General features: G+C 32.2%; 4 protein-coding genes across 6 annotated transcripts; 1 reads left to right on the top strand and 3 right to left on the bottom strand.

Annotated features, from left to right (window-relative positions):
* The first annotated feature begins 2986 nt into the window (after window positions 1–2986).
* Window positions 2987–4171, top strand: LOC113855697 (U-box domain-containing protein 26-like). The gene has a single exon (XM_027487328.1). The coding sequence runs from the start codon at window positions 2987–2989 to the stop codon at window positions 4169–4171; it is 1185 nt and encodes a 394-aa protein (XP_027343129.1).
* Window positions 4172–8796: 4625 nt separating this feature from the next.
* LOC113853679 lies at window positions 8797–11925 on the bottom strand. The gene is made up of 3 exons (XM_027484196.1): window positions 11364–11925; window positions 9386–9524; window positions 8797–9290 (listed from the first exon to the last, which is right to left on the bottom strand). The coding sequence occupies exons 1-3, from the start codon at window positions 11736–11738 to the stop codon at window positions 9106–9108; spliced, it is 699 nt and encodes a 232-aa protein (XP_027339997.1). The 5' UTR covers window positions 11739–11925; the 3' UTR covers window positions 8797–9105.
* A 605-nt stretch (window positions 11926–12530) lies between these two features.
* LOC113853680 (ras-related protein RABC1-like) lies at window positions 12531–16460 on the bottom strand. Of its 3 annotated transcripts, none has more exons than XM_027484199.1 (7): window positions 16269–16425; window positions 16003–16151; window positions 15844–15912; window positions 15623–15688; window positions 14554–14675; window positions 13379–13507; window positions 12531–12983 (listed from the first exon to the last, which is right to left on the bottom strand). In XM_027484199.1, exons 2-7 carry the CDS (start codon window positions 16136–16138, stop codon window positions 12876–12878), a joined length of 630 nt encoding a protein of 209 aa, XP_027340000.1. In that variant the 5' UTR covers window positions 16139–16151; window positions 16269–16425; the 3' UTR covers window positions 12531–12875. The 3 variants fall into 3 exon arrangements, with proteins under 3 accessions (XP_027340000.1, XP_027339998.1, XP_027339999.1); XM_027484197.1 differs by having other exon boundaries at window positions 12681–12983; window positions 16003–16160; window positions 16333–16460; XM_027484198.1 differs by having other exon boundaries at window positions 12681–12983; window positions 16003–16159; window positions 16269–16392.
* A 1287-nt stretch (window positions 16461–17747) lies between these two features.
* Window positions 17748–23387, bottom strand: LOC113853597 (mitogen-activated protein kinase kinase kinase 3-like). Its single transcript, XM_027484047.1, has 11 exons — window positions 22686–23387; window positions 21911–22234; window positions 21273–21360; window positions 21051–21113; window positions 20788–20948; window positions 20624–20699; window positions 20089–20148; window positions 19865–19972; window positions 19528–19764; window positions 18643–18746; window positions 17748–18535 (listed from the first exon to the last, which is right to left on the bottom strand). The coding sequence occupies exons 1-11, from the start codon at window positions 23069–23071 to the stop codon at window positions 18271–18273; spliced, it is 1872 nt and encodes a 623-aa protein (XP_027339848.1). The 5' UTR covers window positions 23072–23387; the 3' UTR covers window positions 17748–18270.
* Window positions 23388–24936: the final 1549 nt, after the last annotated feature.

The raw sequence follows: 24936 nt of genomic DNA, 5'->3' as shown, positions 1-24936 counted from the left end.
TTAACCCTTCTTCCGCTGGTATCATATGGCAGAGGAGATATAACTGTTTATTCCACCTTTTCTTCTGCTTCTGGTCTAATTTCCTATCAATTCCAACTAGAGAAATGTCAGCAACACACACTAAGTTAAAACACTTCCTAGTTACTTCATAAATTGATCTTCTTTTAAATTACTTTGACTTTTTTAAAAATTGAACAGACACAAGAAATGTATTGCAAAATATGATGACAATTGCAACTCATTAAGATTTGGTGAGAGGTGAATCCTCCACCAGGGCAACCATATCCCCTGATCCAAGTGCTTGCACCTCCACTGTAACATAAAAAAGAAAGGAAACTTAATGAACAAATTGGACAGTACATGATTACTGTTAATCGTACTTATCAACATTATAAAGACCTCCAATTTCATCTCTGTCTTGTAATTTCTATTTTGATGCATAATTGCTTGGATTTATACCTCTGGATGGCTTGTTTTTCTTTATAATCCCAGTTTCTCGCAGCTTACAGTTATAAACCAAAATCCATTGCAAACTGCCATGATGATTGATGAAAAATAGACGACCAAAACATCTTCCCCAAATTTGAGGAATTTAACAAATATCTAGTATTTGTGTTTTGTAGCGCCGACTAGGTTGTGGCTTAGGTACGTTTTGGTGCAGATCAGTCTGTTGTCTGTACACGATGCAGGTCAGTTTAAGATACAATTGAAGGTTCATTGGTTGGCTGTGCGCTATCAGATGAACGATTCTTTGAGATTATTTTAAGGTAAATAGAATTTCATATTTGGAATGCCTAAACATTTGTTGAACTATTATCACATTTTAGGTAACTGAATTACTGTTCAATGGGCCTGGCAAAAAGAAAAGGCCTAAAGCTACAGAAACAGTCTAAGATACCCACCTATGGCAATATGTTAAGTGACATAGCCCACATGAGCAATGGTCCTATAGAAAAAAAAGATCCCCTTATATTCAAAATCAAACATGAGAGTCATGTTGGTATATTTTTGTACGCTCGCTTAAGCGAACAAAATTTCGCTTAAGCAAAATTACAAAAATACACCAACATGACCCTCATGTTCAATTTTGAACATGAGGGGATCCTGATCCATATAATAGACTATATCCTCCAAAAGAAAATTGTGAACAATTATTTTGAAAAAATTCTAATTTCCTGTTATAATAATAATGTGAAATTACAATAATTAGACTTAGAAAAGATATAGTCAGATACATCCCTAAGATATTCATGAAGCCATTTTTGAACATATCTTCATTGTGTCATATCTTTGGTCCAATTGAAAGGCCTATAAGTGTGGTTGAGAGAGAAACACGGTACCACAAAATTGTGTATCTGAGGGTGCGTATCCCAGATGTATCACAAATTATAGTGACCCACTTCCAAATATCCTCAATAGTTTCACTTTGGAGTCATTTAGTATAAAATACCTTTAGCTTAATTTTACATTTGAATATGTCACAAAAACATAAAAATCAGCTCTCGCTATGCTGCAAAGGAGTCACGATGACTCAATCATAATGCATCGTTTGTTTAAAAAGCCTTTTCATTAAACGTGTTAACTACATCATAACATCATAATCTTACACAGCGGTGGATGACTTGAGTAAACGGCTGTCTCATTTGTTGCCCACAATTGATGCTTAGAGTTGGAACTAATTTATTTTTGTCTTTATTCAGTTTAAAGTTTTGATAGGGGCAATTATTTAATTCGAATTTAATTTAATCAGACTTAATAATAGATGAACTGAGATCGAGTCAATTTTATTTGTTATTATAATATATTAATTTTTAGTATTATTTACGGAAATTATTAAATTATAAAAAGTAAAATATTAAAATAAAATATATTTTATCGTATATATTTCAAAACAAATATAATATCAAGTTATATAAAATATTATTAAGTCATAATTATTAAAAAAAATACTTTCCTTAAAAATATAGAACATTAGATCAAAAATAGAGTAAATCAAAATATAACTCCAATGTATTCTCAAAATATACTAAACTCTATTTTCAAAATCAAATTCATCAAAACAAATTTAAATTAAATATAATTAATAAGATGAGACAGATGATAATGGGGCATTAGCCCCTCCTCCTCTCCTTGCTTTCCCTCTATTTTGGTGTAGCCCAACACAAGCTAAAAGCAAAAGAAAACGAAAGCCACAATTTGGTCCTTTAGTTTGTAATTATAGGTGGATTCAAACTTGAAAGACATAAACAACCATTTTTCCCTCTTGGTTGGTCAGTTTGAGTGGATATTATTTTTGAGGTGAGGGGCCAAGAGTGTTTTGGTTTGACTGGATTGATAAAGAAGATGCTGAGGGTGGGGACCATACTCACAATTATTCTATAATATTAGTTGCTATTCCACTTTCTTTCATTATATTCATTATCCATTTTTTGGCCTCAGTGTCTGTGGCTGTTCCTTTCTGTTTTTGCCATCAAAGATTTGTTCTTTTGCTCTTTTCCTTTCTCCACTGTCCTGTCAATAGCGAAGAATTGCAGACTAACAGAAACTTCCCATCCTTCCACCACTCTTTTCTGCTATATGGAATTCATGTGAGTCCTCAACTTCGTAACTTTTCTCTCTTTGTCCGTTACTTCCTCTGGATGCAAATAGCAATATTTTATGGTTCATGTCTCATTCTTACTCACCCATCTCATTTATAATTGAGTCACTACTTCCAAGTTTCTTGCATCTCTCTATCTCTCAAGGCTTTAGAAGCTAAAAGAGGAAATTAAAAAAGTTTGTTACTTTCTCACACCATCTTTGTGGCTGCTTTAAAGTAAAATGCATGTCTTCTATTGCCAACACCAAAAGCCTCAAACTATAAGACATCATATCTTGAGATCCCACTTTGTTGTTTTTTTGTCACTTTGAAGTTCCATTAGCGACATAAATTCTAATAACTGTTTTCTTCTTTTGTTCTTGGGAATCTTATCTTCATCTTCATTCCATGAACAAATCTCAAAACACAATCCCCCACTTATTCAGATGCCCCATCAGTTTAGACTTGTTGGAAGATCCTGTTACTTTATGCACAGGCCAAACCTATGACAGATCAAACATAGAAAAATGGTTGGCCGCAGGTAACCTCACATGCCCTGTCACAATGCAGAAGCTTCATGATCCAACCATTGTTCCCAATAACACTCTTCGCCACTTGATCAATCAGTGGCTTCAACTTGGTCCTCAATTTGACCCTTGTGACTCTGCAGCCGCAACTGTTGATTCTCTAGCTTCTATCAAACTCACCCTTGAATCTCATGAGACCACCTTAGGAAACAAGCTCCAAGCACTTGAAAAAATCATTCTCTTATCTGATGAGTATTGTTCTTTTAAGAAATCATGCTTCCTACAATTGGATTTCTTACCACTGCTTTTGGAACTAGTTTTTGGAAGAGCAGAAACTCACATGAACTTCATAGAGCTAGCACTTCGCTGCATTCTAAAATTGTTGCCTCTTGGTAGTTTCGAGCCTCTAAATATGATCAAAGATGAGTCTAAATTAGCCACATTCCTGTTATTATTTGAAAAGGGCACTAGCTCGGTTAAGACTAGTTTGTGCCATTTTATAGAATCAGCATCATCATCATCTCAAACAGAAGAACTATGTTCTATTCTTGGAAACTCTCACGAAATAGTGCATGAGATTGTTCAAATTGTTAGCCAAAATTGCGAGATTTCTGAGGATGCAATTAAGGGCATATCAGCGCTATGTTCATTGCAGTCTAACAGAGAGAGTCTAGTGAGAGGAGGAGCAATAAACGGGATCATAAAATACATTTCATCGTGTTGTGAAAGAAGAAACTTAGCACCACTTGGTATGAGAATAGTAGAGAAACTTGTGGAGTTGGAAAGTGCTAGAGAAGCATTGGTGAATCATCCAAAAGGTATTGAAACTTTGGTGAATATGGTTTTCAGGGTATCTGATCAAGAGTGTAGTGAGAGTGCTGTTGAGGTACTTTTAACTGTTTGTGGTGATCTTGGGCGTGCAAGAGAGGAAGCCATTGGGGCTGGAATTTTGACTCAGTTGCTATTGCTTTTGCAGAGTCAGTGTAATAACACAACAAAATCAAAGGCAAGAATGCTGCTCAAACTGCTAAGATCCAAGTGGACTGAGGACCCAAAGCAGAGTTAGACCCTGAATAATTATATTCATAATACAAGTGGTTGTAACAAAATAATAATAATGATAATTATAAAGACTAAAAAGTGTTTAATGACTTTGTGGGGTCTCATTGTTGCTATGCCACTGCCATATTTGTTTCCTTATAGCTGTAATCTTTGAATATCATTAGGAGTTCTAAATTCAGTTTTGACCTCATTGTCGCCCACTCAAGCATGCACAAGCAAAATTTAAGACAAATACCAAGGAAACTCTTAACACTGATTAAGAAGTTAAAACGAAAAAGAATTAAATCAAATTAATTCTTTAAATTTTAAATTAATTAAATGTTTTTTATTTTATAATTACTCAACCAGTTTTTTATCCAATTCCATAGAAAAAATAAATAAATATGATTCTTTCTTAAATGACATGTATCTTCCATTAAGGATAATCATATTTAAATTAAGAACATTCACAATACAGTGAAGCTAGTTTTTTTTTTTTTATTTTGTTTTTCCATACATAATGTGACTTTAGGATTTTATTAAAAATTAAATAAAATATTTCGCACTTAAACCATTCATTCAATAATTTCACTATCAAATTAAAATATTGTTGCGAAAAAGATATGTGTGTGTGGGAAAATGCAAAATAATTATAGTACATAACATGGAAAAGAAAGAAAAATGTAAAGGAATTAATAATAAAAAATTATTTAAAAGTATCATTAACGTATATCTATGATAATTAATAATAAAAAATTATTAATTCCTTAATCAGTGTTATCAAATACTAATTAATAACAGTATAGAAAGATGACACCAGTATCAGATAAAAAATTGCTTTTAACAAATAACGAAGTCACTTTCTTGGCTACAAATAACATTATAGTGATAATCTGAATGGTTTAACAAGAGAGACCCCTTGGATTTTTCTTGCAGCCTTTCCATTTCTTTGACAATTGATAGTGCATTTGGTTTTGAGTCAAAATCGTCTAAACGCACGTTTACTTAAAGCTAATCAGAGAAGCTTATTGAGGGCAGACGTGTATGTAGGATATCTTTCGCGTATGAGTGGCTGAAATTTGATAACCAGCATATATACCTTTATCCTTTTATCATTTTATGCATCCATTTCCATGCCCTCAATTGAAGGCACTTCAATTATCTGAGGAACAAATAGGATACTTAATATTATGTATTTAATATTAGTAATTATAATTTTTGTGCTAAATTTATGTTCATGAAGGCAATGATTTCATAATATAGAAAATAAGGACAAATTCCTCTCCATTTCTATACCTTTCCTTTGTTGATATTTGTTTTTCTTCACTGAAATTTGAGTTCCTTGAAGGCTTCAACCATCCCAAATAGTGATTTAACTCAACATGGAATTTTTTCTTCAAACTGGCAGGTAAGACAAAGGCTGCTGAGCGGTGATGGCCCTCACTCTTCCAAATATTGAATTTGGAAAAGAATTTTCTTACACTAATCTAATTTTAAATATTTTTACATTTCATCTGAGTTTTTTATTTAATTTATATTTAATAATAAATAAAATAATAAATTATAATTAATTAAATGTAAGTTAAATAAAAGACTCAAATTAAGTATAAAAATATTTAGACTTATATTAGCACGAAAAAATATGTTCTTATATATATATATATATATATATATATATAATAAATACATATTTTTATTTAACACATATTTTTATAAAATAATAAAAAATATAAAAAGATATAACAAAACTTAAACTAGTGTACATTGCAGGGATAAATATTTTATTTTATATAATAATGGACATAATATTTAAAATCATTCAAGTTTTTTATTCATACCAAGGATATTTCTTACTTGATAGTAAAAAAATGAAGTAAAAATTCGGATTGCTTATTAAAAAAATAAATTATAATTTACATATTTAAATAACATAAGTATCTATCAAGCATGTTAGACTTTGACAGTACATAATTATTAACATTAAAGATAAATGTAGTAAATATAATAAATAGAGAGAGTTAATTTCACAATAAAATGTACCTAAAAATGTTTTGTTATACATTCTCTTGCGTATTTTAAAGAATGATGTTTTTTTCTTGACAAAAAAGTAGATTGATGTTATATTACAGGAAAATCTTAGCATTCAAGTAGATTGATGAGTTCCTTATCGATAAATCTAATGTAAAATAATTGATTATTATAAATTTTAATTTCATATTACGTAATCTTTTATCGAATTATAGATTTATTAATTGTAAGAATTAAGAGTATATACAGTAAGAAAAGAAAGATATATTTATAAATATTTAAAATGAAAATATCTGATGATTCTTCAAGTATTAGACCCAAAGGAGAGGTTCCTGCACACGGAAGCATAACATATACAAAGACAATCCAATTACAACGTTCACATGCCAGTCTTAGTCAAATCTATCAAACTCAAATATTCAACAATCTTTTGTTTGTATTGAAACATTACCAATATACTCATTTATTTAAACATATTTTTTATAAGTGAAAATAACTTTAGAAAACAAATTATGAAATTTTAATTTTCTAAAAAATAAACTAATCATAAAAATGTATTTAAAATAGTGTCTTACTAGGATACGAATTCAGTGCAATTAACGTAGGAATTGGACATTTAGTTTCATTTTCTCTTAAGCGAAAATTGACCCACTTAAGCAAAAATATAAAAAATGACAAAAAAAAATTATACAAAATTAACTGAAGTGAATTTTTTTTAGCTTAAGTGAATTTTACAAATTCATTTAAATGAATTATGTTAGTTTTTTTATTTCAATTTTCTCTTCTTATTATTATACATAACACTTTCTCTTCAACCTTTGTATTTAACCTTCTTCCTTTTTTCATACTTAAGTCCTTTGTTTCTCTTCCAACTCCATCTTCCCTTCACCACATGCTAACTTTTCTCTTCTTCTTCTACCCTACTTTATACTTATATCTTTCTCTTTGCTCCATTCCAAACTCTCTATCCTCCTCTCACTCCACTATTACCCTTATACTACTCATCTCTTTATTTCTATCTATTCTCAATTCTCTTTACCTTTCATATCTAGCTTTTATATCTTCAAATACACAAAATTTATTTAAGCTAACATAATTCGCTTAAATTAAAAAAAATAATTAAACTAATTTTGTATAAAATTTTTTTATCATGTTTTATATTTTTGCTTAAACAAAAATAAAATTAGACATTTAATTTTCACGTTAACTGCACTAAATCCAATTTTCATGATAACTGGATTCAAATCTTTCTTGCTAACACTTTTCTTGTTGCTAATAATGGTGTCATCATATAAGAAATTGTGTTACGGTATGATACGCATCTCTTTCGAAAAAAACACAATTGAGAATGCAAATAGATTACCAATTTGAGCTGCCAAAGTGATATCTGCCAAACTCTCTAATTTGTGTGGCTTCGCCGTCATGCAAATCCCTACCGCACCAATTCTATAAGCATAAAAGCGCAATATTTGTCTTTTATATGTTATCTATTTTAATTTATAGATAATTAAATTTTTACTTAATAATTTTTTAAATGATAATTCATATTATAAGTTTAATCACAAAATTTATTTAAAAATTTAAAAACTTTTTAATATATTATGCTAAAAAATTAATAAAATATACTACAAAATTATAATAATTTTTATAAATTTTTCGTAAGCTCATCTGGTGAATCTTTAGTTTATTTTTTAATTAGATTAAAAAATTATACGGTACAAATTTAATTAAATATCGAGTTTAAATATAAAAAAAAGTTGAATTAAACTAACTATAATTTACTCAAAATTATATAATAATTCGAACAATCTTACCTAGCCATCAATTGTTAGGTACAATTATTTAAACAAACTATCAAAGCTAAATTTAATACACCGTTTTTTACGTGTCAAAATATCCTCTTATATATGGCAACGACACCTTTATCATATGTTTATTTATAAAAGCTCTGAGTATATATAATACAGTTTATATTATGCAACAGAAGTTTTTCAATTAAATGTATTTTAATTTTTTTGTCATGTAAATTTCAATTTTATTGTTTGATAATAATTAATACAATTTTTAATTATCTAAAAATATTCTTTAGATTCTTCAGGTATTATCAGTCATATTTATTATTATCTTTTAAAATACTTATTAATTTTATTTTCCTTTTTTTAATTATTTACACCATATTCAAATTTCTTTTTTGCAGTCTCTCAAGCTACTATTCTTACTTGAATAATTCTTTCTCCTATGTCCCAATATGTGCATACCCAACCACTTGAGAGAAAGACTAACTAAACAATCAACCGTTAGTTTCAATGAATAATTTATTACATCATTTTCAAGTACAGCATCAGCATCAGCATCAAAATTATAGGGCTGCTTCTCTGCCTTTTGCTTTTATTCAATTGTCCCAAATTTGCAGAGTTAACGTTGATATATTGGATCTAATTTTGATTTAGTATTAGAATCAAACCTTACAATTTATATTGACGTATTTTCAGAATATTAAAGAAATTTAGTAATCTCAGATTCTTAATCATTATCTAAGAAATCTAACAGTTTAAATGATGTCTCGTACTTATTGTTAGATTATAGCATAAATAATTTCATGCGGACAAAATCACCCAACTACTGTAAAAGAGATGATAACTTCTATTCAGGCCTTATTCCAATATTACAACAATTTAATATTAGCATTGAACAATCCAGTTTCTGAATTATAAAATTTGTCATAAGTTTTGGGAAATACCTTTCTGTGTATCATAAAAAGATTACTATTGGTTTACATTTCATGATTTCAGAACCAAGAGTTAAAATAGAAAAAATTAAATAAATAAACAAGGGTAAATATTTGAAGTTGTGAAGTTTCAAAGTCTTCATATGGCTGGCACTGCTTTGTATGGGTTAATTGAACAACACGTACAAATATCCTTAGAGGTCTTAAGATAACGTGATGAAGTGCTGCAGAGAACTAATCAAACTTGGAGGCCAGTGTTTTGTGTCTCTAACATATGAAAGGTCTGTAAAATGGGGATCAAGCAGAGTTGCAATGGTAAACTGGTTTTCAGCAAGCAATGGAGCATGCTTATCTGCATACAAGGCTGCTGCAAGAGCTGCATGCACTTCTGCTTGGGGGAAAATGTAGTATTAGATTATCAAATAAAGTGAGAATTTTCCTTTGGCAGCATGACCATGAAATGAAAAAATCCTACGTATATACCTGGATACCCTTTTAGGGATATTGAAACATCTTCCATCTCTGTAATTGCTTCTTCTCTGTCACCAACTTCATAGAGGGCCAATGCTCTTCCTACCCTAGCATATTCTGAGCATGCCAAGTCTTTGTAGCTTTCAACAACCTGAAAAAAGGGTAGGCATACCTGGTTACAGCATCAGTCAGATGATTAAACCATGGAATAAGAGAATAAACTCGACGCTTAGAATTTGACATGTGATGCCATGAAATAGTTTAGGTTGTTGAACCAATAAATATAAATTAGCGGTAGGAAGTTGCTAGGTTGATTAGTTGAAAGTTGAAACTGAACTCCTATAATGACTTCAAAAACCTTGGGGCAACTAAAATCACTTAGAATATGTATTTATGTTATCTCTTATGATTCCAAAGAAGAAGCAACTGTTGATGCAAAATCCTAATTGATTAAGACAAGGAAGACGTTTAACCTAAACTAGTCAATGAGTTGTGAATTTCTATGTCCTGCTCTTGCTTTTGGAATATTAAGGAATAAGGTCCAATGTTAATGGGCTATGCAATCAAAGCTCATTGGATGCTTAATAGGAGGTGTTTGTCTATTTGATGTTCCTGGTTGCAATGTACATGGTCCGGAATTTCTGCTAAGGTTCAGGATGGAATGTTCCTTTAGGATGTCCATTGTTGCCTAAATTTAGGTTACTGGGCTGAGCTCAAGTTGTTGACCAAATTAAGACTTTGAGGATATGCAATCCCCCCTAGCGCAGAAGCTTAGCAATCTGGGAGTGTCATAAAGGTCCTTGACCAAGCTTCTATGAACTTGATTGGGGTCCTTCCCTCATTCAAGCTTGTTAAATCTCATTTTTACTAAGTTTAGTAGGCGATGGAAGAAGGTATAGCAATTAGTAAACCTCATATTAACATAACAATATTACATTTGTTTCAAACTAAACTCCTGTAACTTCCCGGTTCTTGGCGTGGATTTTGCAAGATACTCAATTTATTATAAGTACTTCAAAATATTGAGATTGTATGGTGTTTTTGCCCAGCTTCCAATTCCATATCCTGTCTTTTTTGTGTTCCAATATTAAAATTTGAATCTTTCAAGAGTATAGTGAAACCCCATGATACCTAAACTTAAGCCATTCAAATGCAAGATTTACAAAGATGGCCCTCTGCATAATTTTTGGCAGGTAACAGTTCATAATTTTCAAAGCTACTGAATACCATTTCCCTACAGTGTCAGATCAAATATTTGAATATAACTGCGATGGCTATTAAGTTATGACCAATCTTTTACTTCCCTATATCTCCATATATATAAATATGGAAAAATCAGTTTCCAAAATGAACCTACAAATAATCAGTGAGTGTGTGTGACTAATGATCAATCCCATCTACCATTTTTCTCTCTTAAAATTTACAAAAATAAACTTGTCATTAAAAGAATGTAAGAAAGTGACAGATTTGCATTTCATGTAAGCAATGTTGCAACTGAGACGACGTGAATCATGCCATGAACAATACCACTGCTAACTGAACAACATAATCATACATAGATAAGCAATCAGCAGAGTTGAATAAGAGGGTAATTTTATTTTCAAAATTAGTTTAGTTGTTGGTTCTAGTATTGCTAGCTGCAAAACTTTACCGAGTAGCAAATATCAATCTTTTTTCGTCGATTCTATTTTAAAAAGCTGGATCTCTCACAACATTGATCTTTTATTGATATAATTTATTTCTCAATAAAAGTTTTGATATAATAAGACAGATACAACTCAATCTAAAATTGGACACACTTTCAGGGGAAATATCACAATTTTCTAAAAACAAGTTAAAAATAATTATGGACATGAACATGACTCATCAGCAATCCAATAATAATCTATTACCTAATTTTATTTAGCAAGAAGTTACATGAAAAACCTAACATGTCTGCGCTGCTCCTAGGCAAAAAAAGTAACAACCTAAATGAAATGACCTACTTAACCTGAGAATAGTAGCGAAGAGCACCATTAAAGTCACCCTGAGCCTGCAATTCTCTCCCTTTCTCCAACAATTCTACTGCTTGAGACACTCTCAGTGAAACTAAAGCACTTGCTTCTCTTTCAGAAGAACTTACTGGGTCATACATTGTGGCAGCATATGAAGATGCCCCATCTTGAAATTTGTTACCATCACCAAAGCTAGGAACAGGAAGGAGAAGGAAACTAGAGAGGGGCAGAGAGAAGAGGAATAAGCGTCTGTTTGAAAGTTGGACTCTAAGAATGGGTGGTGATGCTTTGCTCTGAGAATTCTGAATTTCAGTTTTGGGCTTCGGCGGAGGAGGATGGGAAATGGGTGGTGATCTGCATGAATACACCATAATTGAGTTTGGAACCAAAACCTCAGCTTCTTCTGTGTTGGCAACGAATCTCTCCAACCATAACTGAACTAACTATTGAACACCTCAAACAACTCTCTCACGTTTTTTTTTTTTCAAGGGATTTGTCAGATGAGATATTTTGTACCTCCTTATCAAATATTCAATGGTTAACAAACAATTGCATTTTGCATTTTCCAAGGTTAGTGGTATTTTAGATAATTTTCAGTCACTACTTTCTGGACAGGGTTTCTAAATATATTTTTTTGGGCACATACAAATATCTAAATTCATTAATTTACTATTAGTATTAAATTAAAAATTAAAAAGATAATTGTGTGTTAATAATAGATGCGAGATCCTCATATGCTAAGTTATGTAAAGCAATAAAATTACGAAGCTTTTAATAGATGATGTAATTGAAAAATACATATTCTTAAAATATTAAATCAACCTTTTAATCATGATATTTAGCATAGGTTAGCAAATTCTGCAATTTTCACGATTAAACAAAAAATAATAATATCATTATTTATTAATTAATTTTGAAATAAATAATTACAAATCCTGTGATTATCTTCAAGTTTGAAAATTGCGTGAATAACACAAGTGATCAAATGTTTGATAAAATAAAAAAGAGTAGCATTGAAAATGCTGATAAAATTTTTAATAATATTAACTATAGTTTGTTTGAAAACATTTAAATATGAAATATTAAAAATATGATTACATTCAAACATACATTATATATATGTGTGTTTTTTTCAGCGGCTAAACAGAGAACAAACGAGAATGAATAACACGGTAGTTTAGATTTCACACTACTTGATACTTTTAAATTTACAAGACGAGGGATTGTGCATTATAATTCAGATTTCACCATGAAATGAAATGTGACCCAGACAAACAAGAAATCCAAAGACGAAAAACTGAAAAGAAAACTGCCGACAACCATCATCATTATGTTGCATCTAATATTCAGGACAAAACAAGAACATGAAATTTTTTTAAAAAAAATTGGCTTCCTCTGATGCTAAACAACCAGCAAATTGTTAAGATTCTGCAAATGGATGTAGCGCCCTTCTCTTGGAGATCTTAATTCTTAACATGCACGTTTTTGAGTGAAATGGCTTCTTCAAATCAGCAACAACTACTTGTGGATGCATCAGACTGGGGTGGCTTTTCCTTAAAAATATTCTTTTTTACTCCCTTAGAGCCCTCAGCTAAGAGACTAGGTGTATCCAGAATCTGCACCCCAAAAGAAAAAAAGAAAAAGAAAAAAGCACAAAGCAATACCATGAGCATCATCAGCTGTTTGTTCATCACAATTCAAAAGATGAAATCCATTTCAATGTGCCCCCTAAACCAAATTTCCTTTAGGTCTCAACTTGTGTCTATTAATATATTTTATGTTAGCCATTGAGCAGGTGTGAAAAATACTCATATCGCGAGGCTGAAGAGAGTATTTTACTAAATTAAGCACTTCTGTGTTTCAAACCACCCATACAGAGAGAGAGTACAGAAAAAGATTTACCATAGCTTTCTCAATTTCAATATGATAGTAACAATTTTACATGCATATATGCAACACACCAATTATTGACCAAATGTTTGGACATGGGCATAGGTGTCACTAAACATACCTTCAAAACAAGCTCTTCAAAGCATTGCTGTACATTAACACGAGTTTTAGCACTGCATTCAATAAATAGGCAACCATATTCCCTGGCAAAGTTTATTCCCTCTTTCTTTGTCACAACTCTATCACCCTCCTGAAAAACAAATTATCACCATCATGCAAGCCCAGCCCTCTAAAGGAATGCAAGAAAAGAAACTCAGTAATAAGATATGATACGATGCTGAAGTCAGAAAAGAAACAAATGGGCCATGTAGCTGACTAGACACATGCAAAAGTTGAAGCTAGAATTGTAAAGGTGAGTGGTGAAAGTGGAGTCCATGCAGTTCAGTATCTGTATTTCTGTAAATACTATCTAAAGCATGCAATTAAGCCTGCCCCCTTATCTTCCCTTTTGTTAGATTCAATATACTTTCCTCTAATGATATCTAATTTTGGGGTGGATAAGCAAATATAAATTAATCACTACTTCAAGGAAGATAAGCAATCCTGCTAGGAAAACAAGAAGCAAAAACACAAAAATGAAACAATAGACAAGTGCTTTAGATCAAAAGAGCTCTAAAATCCCTTTGAACATCTGCAATAGAAACTTCTCTACCACAACGTGCTGACACCCTAATAAGAGCCAGAAAAATAACAAAATAAAAATGTGTTTCATAACAGATAGAAGGGAGGAAACTTTTGATTAAAACTTGGCTAGTAACAATCCATCAAAAAACCACCATGACTCCCATAAACAGAACATGGTAGCAAAGGAGATTTCACCCCCCACCCTTGCAGGAAAGTCAAATGGAAAAAAAAAATATATATTTTAAAAAGATATTCTATAGTGTGCAAAGACAAATATTGGTTCAAAGATATTTGATAGTATTTTCTCCACGCAAAAATTTCATAAATATTTGCAATGACTTGGAATCCAAGGTCTCCAGAAGAAAGAAAACTTTTACTGTAATAACATCAACTCTGAACAAGCATGGAAATCCTCCACAATAAAAGGTCGACAGAGATTGTCAATTTTGGCCAGCCAAAAATACATGCATCAGTTTATGTAAAACCATAATTGACATGATTGAAATATATGGGAAGGTGAATACAACAACAATCAAGCCTCCCACTGGGAAGGTGAATATAAGAGACAATTAAGATATAGGGAGCAATGATTGTGTACTTAAATAAAGATACCTTATCTACTTTGTTTCCAACAAGCATCTTGATGCAATCTTGATTTGTCGAATAAAGGTCAATTTCCTTTGCCCATATTTCAGAAAGATTTGTAAATGTTTCTCGCCGAGTTACATCATAAACTGCATCAGTTAAAGGAACAAAATTAGTAGCTAATCCATAAGTCAAATTTCAAAACTACATCAACTTGGATGAAGGGGCATCTCCTGATTTCCAAAGACCATTACACATACAGCATCTAATACAGATATTGCAGCCATTTCATGCTAAATATGATCAATAATAGAAAGAAAACTGCAGTTTGATCATTGAATTACCAGAGATAAATTAGATGACAGAGCAGTTCACTCACAAACCAAATGATTCCAGGATTTACTCACTAATATTCATACCAGTGTTCAGTTCAAAATTATCCCAAGCAACGTGAATGATATTCAACTCACAATAAATCAATAAATACTGGATTTGATTAGAATAGATATAGATATGGTATGCTAAGAATCAGGATCATCACATCACCAGACTTTCCCAGCAGAGGTCAGAAATAGTCCAAAAGAGGTAAAGTTGCAAGTTAAAACACAAGTAATCACATATTTTGATTATGCGAGGCAATGAAAAAGCTTTAATAATGGATGAAATAAGCATGCAGTTCCATAACCTAGCATGGAAAAGATTTGGCTTTAACTCCTCCCAACAAGGAACTGACTACATCAAAGCAAATAACAAATCATACTAGATTACCCAAGAGTAAGGTCATAGGTTTACTTTCAAAAGAAAAGCAGACGGCTTACATCTGTACTTAAATGAGCATTAATTTCAAAATTTATTTTCAATGCCAGCAAGATATCAAAGGAGAATAGGGTGATGCATAAATATATAGTATACTATTTCAAATTCCTTTCACTGTAACTAGCGGGAAGTTCTTCAATTTACAGGAACTCACGGCAAGTAGTACAAGCTTAACAAGAATATGTGAACACTGAATAATATTCTATTCATTGAATACATTCTAGTCTAAGTTGTCACTCAAGGCATTCAGCTAATCCAAAAATGGAGAACAGAAACTTGCCCATGATGATTCCTTGTGCCCCTCGGTAATAAGAACTTGTCAGTGTTCTAAATCTCTCCTGACCAGCTGCATTATTGAAAATAAGTTGAATCAATCAAATTTGGTATTTGACCACAAAAACTCTATCAATGTAAAAGGCCTCCATGATATAACTACAGTGATTTCAAGAAAGGAATAACAACAAAGTGAACAATAATTAATTGTCAAATACAAGTGAATACCAGTATCCCAAATGGCAAGCTTAAGCTTTTTACCCCCCATCATCACATATTTGACCTTAAAATCAACACCTGCAGATAAGACACGAAGATGCATAACAAATGGCTTTTGGAATTGATACACAAATCAAAAGAGAAATAAATGGTGACTGAGAAAAGGACCAATAGTGGGAGAGAGATCTTCAAAAGCATCGGAGGTGAAACTGAGAAGAAGACTACTTTTGCCAACCCCAGAGTCTCCAATCATCAACAACTTGAACAAATAATCGAATTCTTGCTGCCCCGAACTCGATTCCATCGATCGCACTCAACTGAATCACCCACAAAATAATAATAATTTAATTAATAAAACACATTGATTTCATTTCACTCAGAATAAAAAAATAAAAACATATAGTAAATAAAGAGAGATTTGTGTTGTGTAGTACCAAATGAATGAAATTCAAAGGGATGAAGAGAGCTTAAAAGTGTTGTAAGTAAGAAAGTGGTAACTTAGCGCGGGGCCGATGTAGTTTCCTTTTCCGAGGATCTCTTTTTGTTTCAGAAAACCACTATCTATCGTGCAATTGCTTAACGGACAAGCGTCACTGAAATTAAAATGACTAGTTTATTAAGAACCTCCCCCCAAAAATATTGCAAAGACAACGAGACATCAATAATTGCATAATTAATAAATGACAGTTAAAAAAAATTCTTAGTTTTATTTTAATTGTTGTATCTTTTAATTTGGTTTTTTCATCTCTCGTTTTTGAAATATTAAGCAAATTAAAAAATAAAGCAATATTTTATTTATATTCAGATTATTTTTAAAATTTAATATAAATTTTTTATATTTCTTTCTAATCTGTCGAGTATTTAAGAACTTGGTATAGATGAAGGCATAATAAAAACTAATGACAGAAGTTAGAATTTAATTGAAATGCTTTGACAGAATAAATAACTATCATTTAATCATAAATTAATTGTCATAAAAATAATTTTTTTAAATTTTTATAATAATTAACTTAAAAGTTATATTTATTGTGTATTTTAATTAGTTGATAAAATAAAAATATTTAAACTCACAATAAATCAAAATTAAACTATTAAAATGATCTTAGATTTTTAATTGAAGAAATTAATAAAATAAATAAATAAAAACAAAAATGAAAAGTAACGCTTGTCACTTTATATGTTTTGTTTCTTTCAAAATCCTATTTTCGCTTTTATTTACTGTTCATTGTAACAAGAAACACGCACAGCAGGAACATAGATTATATCTTATTCTATTAGGTGAGATTTTATATATATATATGATTTTAGGTCAAAATTTAAATCTTTAAAATATTATTTAATAAATATATTTTAATAGTTGCAAGTGGTTTAAAAAAGGAGATTTAACTATAATCGATTAATAAAAAGTATGCAGACATACATGCAAAAACATATGTAATAATAATAAGATAATATTAACAAGTATCTTTACAATATTCATTAAAAATTTAAATGTTAATTTTTAAAAAATATATAATTAAAATTATTTTATTGTATTTATTAATATTTTTATTTATTTATGTTTCAACAAGCACCATTAGTGTGTTTATTAACAAGATCTGAAATAATATTCATTTTTCTAAAATATCCTTAATTATGAAAGTTTAATCGAAACCCTCCATCGTCTCTCACATATGGAAAGGGGTAAGTGGATAATCACATCGTAAATCGCATTGAACTGATGGAAAGGTCATAAGCATCCTAAAATATCCTATACTACCACCACCTTAGCCCTTTGAATAACAGTAATTACACTAACAGCTTAAAATAAAATAAAATTTAAAAATCTTAAACATAACAAGACCAAAAAAAGATCCATGCCTGACGCTTGACTCAATGACAACGATGATGACAAAAGATAGGAGGGATATGACCTAAGATGCACGATCACCTTTTCCATTTCCATGAGATTTTTCATATTAAACCGATCATAATGACATTAGGGAACAATAGTTACATGAAACAAAATCAACTTCAAAAAGGTTAGTGACAATTTTTTCTGCCATTGCGAGCCCGCTTCAGTACGTATCTAATCTCAAATAAATTTTCTAATCCTAACTGAGATGAGTGGGGTATGAGAATTACTTTTTTTATTATTTTTATTCTGTCATGAACTAGCAATATACAACATAAACGTTACAACAAACACAGTAAGCACATTGCATTTACAATAATCAAGAAATTGTTACATGCAGCATGGTCTCCCCAATCCAATGCATTGAGAGCATAGGGCTCCTCATTTCTTCTGTCATCTGGTTCCCATGCATTAAGAAGGGACCAGAATCTTTGGATAGTTTGTGCTTCGCGGAGTCCAGATTGAAGTTCAACCACAGACCATACGGAATCCCGGGGGAGACGTAGAAATATTTTAGTTCTATAGGTATTTACAATGGCAACTCAGATGAGTCTCATTCTTGGAGATCCACCAGGTGGTGTATGAGCTTTGTATCGCGATGTTTCGTGCCAAGGATCAAGAGCGAACGTGGCATTTGATCTCACTGGATACGAGGACATGTCATTCAAAGTGTAACTATTTTGTCCAATTATTGTGTAAGCTGGATGTGGAGGAGAAAAGAAACAGCTCTTATGTGCTGGCCCGAACTGTCTTAGTGGACTTGAAGAGGGAGATACTGGTAAAGATGTGATCATTCTTGTGTTATCTCTGAACAAGGGAAAATTACAAAAGAATGTCAGACATAAAAATGATGAATATATATCGAGATGCAAATTGGTTCCTTAAATATAATTAACAGCAGGTTAATGTTTTACCTTGGACTCCTTAATGCACGTGGAGCTGCAAGAGCAGACTTTGATGCATAATCTCCATCAAGTGAAGTTATACTTGTTCGATTGGAGTAAGACTCTAACACAGGCTGCAAACAGATACAAATGATGAAAAAGTGAACTCCAGGCCAACATTAGCAATAGAGACAGCTATTCAGAGTTTAACTTTGAAATCAAATCATTCAGTGCAAGGAAAATACGTGCGTTACAAAAGCGGTCTAACCTAAGACCTGTTATAGGAAGGCAGTTAGGCTAACATACAAGTAAAGGGTCCTGATCGGGATGTGATTCCAGGATCAAGTAGTTCCAAAGGGACTTGGTGTATATCTAGTTTCATGCTTAAAAGTTTTACAAGAATTTGACCAAACTGACATGACAGAAAACAACAAAATAAACCTTCAATATCGTAAGTAATAATAAAAGAAAAATCCTTACTCAACAACAACAAAATACATACAAATTTTTTTCTCGTTACAACCAAACAATAAATCACACTTAATTCCTGCTAATGCTTCTTGTATACTACTTCATATATAATACATCATATTTACATTCAGTTACTTTGGAGTTTAATAACAATATACATGAGATGGACTACATCGTGCATCTACATTCATGACTAAAAACACCTAAACAAGCCGCAACTATCCTGACATTAAACCCTAGTGACTTGACATAATAGATAATAACAGAGTCTGTTGATATCTAGTAATCGTTCATCATCTTCATATATTATCAAGCACTCTATAACATCTTGAGTCATTCAAACTTCAAGACAGTTGCAGCATGTTCATTTTGAGAATGGAACTAGAATGTAAGAAGTAACATGATTTTTCAAAGAAAATTAAATAAACATCAAAGAATATATACCGGGGTTCGACTTCCATCAAACATGTAAGGGAAAGCATCTCTGGTTATGCTAACATTTGCAGCTTTTGTTGCTGATTGATCTCGAATGAAGGGGTGGTCTAGTAACTTTTGGGCTGTAGGGCGTGCTGATGGGTCCCTTTGTAAGCATAGCTTGATGAAATTCTTTGCATCATTCGAAAGATGCTCAGGGATTTCAGGCATATCTTTGCTGTTCCCAATTTTAAATATGGCAGCTACCTGGTCAAACCAACATAAAAACAATTATGGTCATTACTTTAGTAGGCATCAAACAGGATCATAGAAGTAAAAGCTAGTTCCAAAATATTCTACATCTCACCCCTTCATACTGATTCCACGGAGGTTTTGATGTTGCCATTTCAATAATTGTGCATCCCAAGCTCCATATATCAACTGGAAGACTATAGCCATTTGAATTCATTACAACCTAAGAAAGAGAATATCATTATAAAGTAATTATGGTGAGAAAAAAGCGAGAGAGGAATGAAGAATGTGCTGAGCTTAAAAGAAATTTAAAAATTGGAGAATAGGAAAACAATTTACCTCAGGTGCCATCCAGTATGGACTTCCTTTGAATGAAAGCATTGAGGCAGAAGAATTTATCTGGTTCAGAACCAAATATCGATCATAAATCAGAAATCAATCAAAATATAAAATCATTTTTTTTAGCTCTCTTGATTACAATTTCTTCATACCAGTAAAATCTAATGTTAGAATATAAAACACACTGAGGAGAGACAGAGAGATTGTGTTTAAGGGAGTGGAAAGCATCCTGCATGTGTGAGAATTGTATGTGAGCTGTGTCAGCTCTCCAGCTCCTTGTGAGAGACTGGGAGTGCAGAAATGTGAGAGGGAGCATGCGCATCCAAGAGAGAGGAGGAGAAATCTCTGCTACTAGGAAACAGTAAAATCACAACTTCTAAACTTAAGCAAGAGAATTCTTTTTTAAGTAACAAATCTCATTTAATTTTACATCGTGTGTGTTGTCAGTGATTTTTCTAACCATAAACAACAAGTGTACTTTACTTAATAAGTGAGCTAGAAGCAATTTGTTGTTTACAGGATAAGCTGAACGTACATGTTTAGCCATTCCAAAGTCTGCCAGTTTGATTTCACCATTAGGATCAACTAGTATGTTCGCCCCTTTAATATCCCTGCCAAGAGAAAATATAATAATAATATGAAAGAGAATAAAGAAGATCAAATGCCATGTTATAAATTGAGAAGGAATAATCAAATTACCTGTGTACTGTATTTCTTCCATGCAGATAGGCAAGTCCAGATACAATCTGCCTGGTATAATTTTGAATAACAGGCTCCTTAAACGCACCATACTCCTGAAGTAATTTATGGATAGAACCACCAGAGACATATTCCAAATATACATAAAGAGATTCTTCAACCTGAAAACATGGCAATTCTTCAATTTCTATTTTGTGTATGTGTATATATATTAGTTATATACATGCATTAAACAATTTTAAACTTGGAATATTATAACATACCGGTTCACTCCCATAGTATTGAACAATATTTGGGTGTGAAAGCTGATTTAGCAAATTTATCTCCTGTAATCAATACAGAATGTGTTATAACCTTGTGGACTATAAAATGGTAAGACACATTAAACAAAACTCCAATGCAACAGGCCAAAGAACAGCCACAGAAGTACCATATTAAGCGTTAGAGCATCATGTTTAAATCTTTAGATAAAATATTGGAATTACCTGGTTAAGTTGTCTGAGGCACTCTTTTGATGTTTGATCATCAGAGACAACTCTGACTTCTTTTATTGCACACATTTGTCCATTTTCACTGTCAAACATAGGAAATGAAACAGAAATGGTTTGAGTAATTAGTCCAAAATATGGACAATTGGGCAGAGAGAACACCCTGAAAAGAGAATGATGAAATAACTATGTAAATATAGTTGTACTTTAATTTAATGTCAGATTTTTGTTATTTCCAATAATAATTGCCACTGTAATATTTAGTTCTTAGGATTTTTCTCCTCTGAAGTGAGAGATGCACTTTGGAGGGTAAAGTGTGAAACTACAACTGTTTGATTTGAAAATCAAAGGAATAGATTTCACAACTTCGTAGTTTATTATACATGAGCACAAATTCTATCACAATCTCCCGGCATTAATTTTATAATCAACAGTTATAAATTAACTCTGCACTTGGATCATTATGGTCATGCATTACAACCACAAGATGACAACAACCACAAACGCTAGCATCCGATTATCAAGAAGTGCAAATTATGCATGCCATAAAGCTGTCTCAGGTTAACCCAAGAGTATGGATAGTAAATTTCCTTCGCTAGATTAGAAAAACAATAATTAAAAACAATTTAAGGTACCTATTGAATCCAAGATACACATGCCCAAATGTTCCCCGTCCTAGAAGCTTTCCTTTTTTCCATTTGGAGAGATTGCCGGTAGTGTTTTCTAACAGTCCATTTGGTCGTGTGTTGGAAAGTGCAGAAGGACTAGTTGGAGAGCCAGGTGGAAGAGGCAATGGATGACATTCACTCTTTCCATCGTCTTGCTTACCTGTAGGAGAATCAAGACTCAAAACATGCAACCTTGGATGAAGCGGTGATGTAGGGCTGGTGGGCCCTCGTGATCCAGGACCTGGACTCTTTGACCTCACAGTCACACTGAACTTCACCTCATCTTGCCCTCTGCACAACCAAACGGCATGGATTACTTTAAGAGTACATTGGAGAAACACACAGAACATTCCATGTTCTTTCTGTTCCTTAAAATTACAGATTCTAATTTCAGAAACACAATATTAAATACCATCAGCGCTAAAAGAAGATAACAGATTCTAATTTCAACCATATATTTAATTTCTCTGTATCAACAAAATTTTCCACCAAAATCAACATATTTAATTTCTCAGCTAATTTAAATTTAAACTTCTAATAGCAAACTAACACAAGGAAAAACCGAATCTCCAACAGACTCCTCAGTAAAAATAAATTATTATTTTCCAGTCATAAGAATTCGCTCACAAACGAAAACCTTACAAAACCGGCTAATTTTATAATTAAAGGAAAAAAATGAAAGAGAAAGGGAATAATTGGGTGTGTAAAAAACGAGGAATGATTAAAAGCGAAAAAAGCGAACCTGTTGGCATTGAATTGAGGAGAAATTGGATGGTCATCGAAGGAGGTGGAGGAGCTGACGCTGGAACCAGATACGGAAGCAGATCCATTTGCAAAGGCTTGATCGCTGTGACTGTGAGTGGGTAAAGGCAGGGGAACCCCTTTCTTCTGGCCGCCATCGAAATCCTTGCTAGTCCTTGGCGAATTCCGAGAGAAAAGCTCGTCGAAGCTCTTCGGTTTCTTCTTCTTCTTCTTACTCTTATCCTTGTCACCGTTCCTAATAGTAACCGGAGATTTCAGGAAATTAAATTGAAGACCGCCACGTGTCTCTTCTTCTTCTACCTCCTCCTCCTCCTCCTCGTGCTCCTGCTTGTTCTTGCTGGACTTTCTACTCCACCAAGCCGGCATTCTAAATTCCCAAAATTAAGAGAGAGAAAGAGAAGTATGTATGAGCGTTTCAGAGAGAGAGAGAGAGAGAGAGAGGTTATGACTTATGAATGTAAGGTGAAGAAACGACGAAAGAGGTGAAGGGACCAAAAGACTAGTACAGCTAAGAAGGTAGTGGTTGGATTTGAGTTAGAAAGAGAAAACTTTAGTAATTATCAAGTGAGTGCTACTCCATACAATAAACCACTTAGTTTTTAACTTTTAATTAATCAACGTGTTTAATTTAAGTCTAGGCCCCTCTAGTTAGTATCTTCAGTTGGTTTGGTTTGGTGAAGGTAGTGTTTTGGTTTCCTTAGTTGTTACCTATACACCACCCAGGCGATGGTGAGCAGTAAGAATCATATTCTTCCTCTATCCTTCTACTCCTTTTTTTTTTAATTTTTTTCCATTTTAAGCTTCGATCCATCTTTTATCGTGTATGAATAACATTTTTGGTAAAGTAAAGAGCCAAGTATATATCCAGAAAGAGATGAGAATCGACATTGGTCATTGTGCGCCACCTTTACATGTCCACGTGCTAGAGCTCCAATGGCCATCCAGACAACCCTTTACCATCAATTTTTCCCACCATTTTCTTTTCACAGAAGTTATAAAAGATATACCCTATCATTTTTTATTTAAATAATTAAAAATTATTCCCGTATATAATTATTTTTATTTTATAAATATAAATATTCCAAAATATGCTAAATAAGAAAAAACTACAAACTGTCCCAATAAGCATACACGTTATATTTTTTTCTTGACCAATTAATAGTACAATTTTACAAATCCTCGTAATTAATTTTTTTCACTTACTTTATATTAAAAAAGAAAGGTGAACCTGTAATTATTCCTAAGTAGTGGTACAAAGTTGAAAAAAAAAATTCTTCATAGATTTTACTAGGCTCCTACTATCTAGAGCTGCAAGGCGATGCCAAGTTGTGGGCAAAGCGTGTGGATTGGGACAAGGAGGTTGGATTTGGTATTCGTGTTTATTTTGTTATCTCCTTTTATTTCTATTTTTTATTTTTGATTCCAAAGGTGCAATCATCAGGTGCAAGCCGGCGTAAAAGGGATGATGTACATGTACGTCATGTACACCGTCACCCACCGTAACATCACGTATGTCTCTGTACTCTGTCTAGCAAATACTCTATTCCGCTGTGTTAGCTCTTACTCTGTTTTAACCTTCATTTTTTTTAAGTTTTACCTATGTTTTTATTTAAATGTTTTTTAAACTTGGCTGTATAATCACTTCTTTTTAATTGAATTAAGATAATGTACATGTGTTTTTGTAAAATCATGCAAAACAATTTGTGACAATCACATATATCCTTCACGTGTGAGTACAGTCCACTTCAAGATTACAATACATTCCCCTTAAGCCGAAAAACCAAATGCGTAAAGTCCCTTTTGGATAAGATTTTTATTCCAAAGGTTAAAGTGGGATCCTCCTCTAAGTTGTACCATTTTGTGTCATCCCATGCACGTAATGTGAATTTCTTCTTCTTCTTCTTTTCTTTTCTTTTTTAAACTCTAATTGTTTCACAAAACTTTAAAAAGAAACTACACGTGATGATTCCCGTGGTAACACCTGGGACATATAGATATAACTCATTAGCATGATCGAAATCTCGAAGATTCTTCTCAAGTTTAACTAGGGAAAATGATGTGTTGACATTCATTATGAGGTGTTAAATTGGTCGAGACAAAGAAAGATTAAAAAATTGTAATGAATAAAGTGATAAAAAAAAAAGGAAAAGAGAAAAAATTATCAAATTCAGTTTTTAAAATTAAATTTAAACAATTAATAAAATTATATTAAATTATAACACTTTTACATC

Source organism: Abrus precatorius, unplaced genomic scaffold (genome assembly GCF_003935025.1).
Source record: "Abrus precatorius isolate BTA unplaced genomic scaffold, Abrus_2018 Scaffold11, whole genome shotgun sequence".
In the NCBI taxonomy this organism is placed as follows: domain Eukaryota; kingdom Viridiplantae; phylum Streptophyta; class Magnoliopsida; order Fabales; family Fabaceae; genus Abrus; species Abrus precatorius.
The sequence above is the reverse complement of the archived record's forward strand: the minus strand, read 5'-3'. Positions and strand labels throughout refer to the sequence as shown.